Source organism: Ursus maritimus, unplaced genomic scaffold, assembly GCF_017311325.1.
Source record: "Ursus maritimus isolate PB19 unplaced genomic scaffold, ASM1731132v1 scaffold_19, whole genome shotgun sequence".
NCBI classification, from domain to species: Eukaryota; Metazoa; Chordata; class Mammalia; order Carnivora; family Ursidae; genus Ursus; species Ursus maritimus.
The window spans coordinates 22,721,389-22,724,620 of record NW_024424341.1 but is presented as its reverse complement, the minus strand read 5'-3'; the positions used below and the strand labels follow the sequence as shown (position 1 = coordinate 22,724,620).

The 3,232-nt window shown below is 61.9% G+C and overlaps 1 protein-coding gene across 2 annotated transcripts in view; it reads right to left on the bottom strand.

The window, feature by feature from the left end:
* The window catches only part of RIPOR1 (RHO family interacting cell polarization regulator 1), a 20,642-nt gene that overhangs the window by 10,039 nt on the left and 7,371 nt on the right, over positions 1-3,232 (bottom strand). Inside the window, exons 2-4 of one of the 2 annotated variants that reach the window (XM_040633454.1) lie at positions 983-1,109; positions 713-865; positions 466-544 (exon numbers count right to left, since the gene is read on the bottom strand). In XM_040633454.1, coding sequence (XP_040489388.1) covers positions 466-544; positions 713-865; positions 983-1,086 — 336 coding nt within the window. In that variant the 5' untranslated portion in view covers positions 1,087-1,109. The remainder of the gene's footprint in view (positions 1-465; positions 545-712; positions 866-982; positions 1,110-3,232) is intronic. The other variant, XM_040633455.1, reaches the window with a different exon arrangement.

Genomic DNA, 3,232 nt, shown 5'->3' with positions numbered 1-3,232 from the left:
CCTCCTCTGACCTCTTCCCTGGGATCCCTCTCCTGGCCCACTCTCTTTCCTGCAACCCCTAGGAAGAGGTTCCCTCTACCAGGGAACTCCTATTCTTCAAGACCCAGCAGAGGTGCTTCCTCCTCTAGGAAGCCCTAACCTGTTCGTTGAGAAGAACCAGGAGTGTATATTAGTACTACTGCAATATAGTCTCCTGTTGTCCATATCTGTGGAGTCTGACCCACCCCACTGAAAGGTCCCATGGGCAGATACTGGGTCCTAGGCAGAAAGTACACAGCCTGGAGAAGATGGGGCTAGAAACCTGCCCAGCCCCAGCCTTTCCCGATATCCTGTTTTCTAGTTACAACTGGGCTAAGTCACCCTAGAAAATAGCCCTGATGTCACCCATGGCTGGTGCTACCCAGTCCCCCATACCACAAGGGCAAAAGCAGTAGTCCAGGGCATCCTTGTCAACCCTTTACTCACCAGGCGGGAATTCCTCTTGGACTCCCTAATCTGTCCCTGGAGTTTCTCCTGCTCCTGTTGGTGCACTTCCAAATAGGCCCTGGGAAAAGGGGCGACTACAAGAATTAGCTTACCTTTGCAGCCTCCAGCTGCCCAGGGTACAGGCAGTGGGAAGAAGATATGAGTCTGGGGAAGGTTCACACTCGCAGAAAGGGCATGAGGGCTTAGGGAGGGGTCCTGGGATAAGGCAATGGGAGGAGTTCCTTACGTCAGGCCCTGCTTGAGCGCAGTGTACACCAGGTCCAGCCGCTCAGGCTGCGGGACCTTAGGGGCTGGGTGCGCCACCGCAAACATCCTGGATACTCGGGAGAGCGCTGGGGGCTTCCGTGGGGGCCCCGGGGGGCTGAAGGCCGGGAAGCTCCTGAAGAAGAGGCTACACTCAGAAAGGTACAAGAAGGAATCCCCAAACCCTCACTGCACACCCAGCTCCAACCCCGTTACACTCTCTTGACCCCATTAGCTCCCCTCGGCTGCGTACCTGGGCCCCCGCTCGTGGCTGCCGAGGACGCCTGCGAAGGACTGGCTCCTATTGACCCGGGCGCTGAGCAGGCGGCGCTGCGGCCGCACCGACAGGGACATCATGGAATGAGTCCGCGCGGGGCTCCCTGGGGGGTGGCGAGGGCGGGTGTCCAGCGCCAGTCGGGCTTTTGAAGCCCCCTCCGGAGGCCCGGCCTCTGTATCTTAATCCTGCCGGACACCGCCTGACGCCGGGACTCCGACAACCCCGCCGGCCCCGGCGCTAATGACAGGGCGGCCGGGCGACTCGGCCTCGGACTCAGCGTGGCCTCGGCTCGGCCCCCACTTCCTGCAGAGGGGCAGGCTCCGCCTGTCGCAGGGCAGGAAGGGGGGTCGCGCGGGGACCCTCCCCTGGCTGGGAAGGGGCAGGAAAGGGGCGGGGCGCATGAAGAATGTGCGGAAGCGCCTGTTTACCCGGGGGCGGGGCGGGCTCCCCAGCCCTGCCCCTGAACTCACCCTCCACCCCCCGCAACAGTGACCAGGAGCTCCCGCGCCCCCACCCCGCGGGCCGCGGGAGGTCACCGGGCGGGGTGCACGCTCTGAACCCAGCGGAGCTGCCCGACAGGCCAGGCAGGCGCGGGGTTGGCTCTCGGGACCCGCCCGCCCCGCGTAAACTGCTCCCCTCCAGCCCCCACCGGCTTGCAGGCGCCGGGACGCCAGACCCCTCCCAGCACCCAGCAGCCGGGGGATTCCCAGAGTGGGGGGCAATGCCAAGAAGTGCCCTGCCTCCGCCGCTTTCCTGTGACTCCGACCTGGAAACTGAGTCACAGATGGACACCTTCGCCCGCACCCTTAGCAGGAAGGGATCTTCGGCAGACCCCCACCCTGCTCCGACGAAACCTGTGCCCCTGGCCCCCAGAGTCCAGCCCACACCCCCTGGGGCCAGCCCCAGAGCCTTCGCAGCCCCAGGCCGGGTCCTACCTCTCTTCTTGGCACTCATGGTAGGTCCAGGACAGCTCCCCACCCCCTGCGCTTGCCCTCCCGCCCCTGTGTCCCCACAGGCCCAGGGCCACTAGGTGCTGGCCGAGCTGGGCTCCGTGATCGCTCCCAGCGACTCCGGCTCGGGCTTCAGCTCCTCCCGGCGCCGCCCCCCGCCCAGTTCCTGCCGCCTGACTCAGCCCGCCGGGATGGGGCGGGACCGGCTCGACCAGGGGGGGCACGGGGGCCCTGGGACTGGCCGGCCTCTGGGAGGGGTGCCTGGGGGTTCCCTTGGGGGAGGAAACTGAAGTGGGTCCTCTCGGGTGGGGTTAGGAGTTTGGGTAAAGGGAATTGAGCGCTGCGCTGAATCAGGAGGGATAAACAGAATGAAGACCCTGAGTAGAGGCTGGATTGGATGCAGTTAGAATAAAGGGGCTCATAGAGTGACTGTAGAGGGGTGCTGAGAGAGGACTGAGGACACAGAGGGCTAGAAGTTGGGGTTCTGAGTATGTAAAGACTGGTAAGTGGTGCTGAGGGAGTGGAAGGAAGGACTGTGAGCGTGGAGTGGAGGGTCTATGCCAATGGAGGGCAGTCAGGCCCTGAGCACGAGGGGTCTTGGAAACTGAGAAGAGAGACCGGCTAAAAGTGTGGGACTGGACCAAGCTTATACTATGTGTTGCTGCCCCAAGAAGGAAGCAGAGAAGGAACCGGGTACAGAGTCACACAGCCCCCATCCACAGAGGGGGTGCTCAGTCTAGGCACTCCCCAGCATCCCGAAGAGGATCAGGTCCCACTTCCCAGCCAGGGTCTCCTTTCTAGTAGAAGCTACATCCTAGAATGAAGCCCCCTCCTTCTGGCCACCCTCTCACATGGCTGAATCTCCCTGGTGTTGGCCCTTTCCCACCCCTAGTATCTTTTCCTTGAATTTCCTTCATCCACCTCCAGCCTAAATAGAAGCTACCATGCCCAGGGACTAATGGGCATTGGAAGGGCTGATTGCTCCCCCATCCCGTAAATACTCCTGCTCCTTGATGCTCTGGTCTGCTTACTTTCTCCCTGAGAGGCTGGGTTGGGCCCAGGGCTTAGCATTTCCAACAAGCCCACGGCTCTGCTACAGATTCAGATGCAAGATGCCCAAGGGCCGCAGTTTGAGAAGTGCTATCCTCTCTCTCCTTGAAGACCAGGTGCTGTGCCCCTATACTAGCAACTATGTATTCCTGTGGATTGCCTGCCCAACTCTGGCCTTTCTGCTCCCTTCAGCCACCCTCCATGGGAACACCCCTGGCTCTGGAAT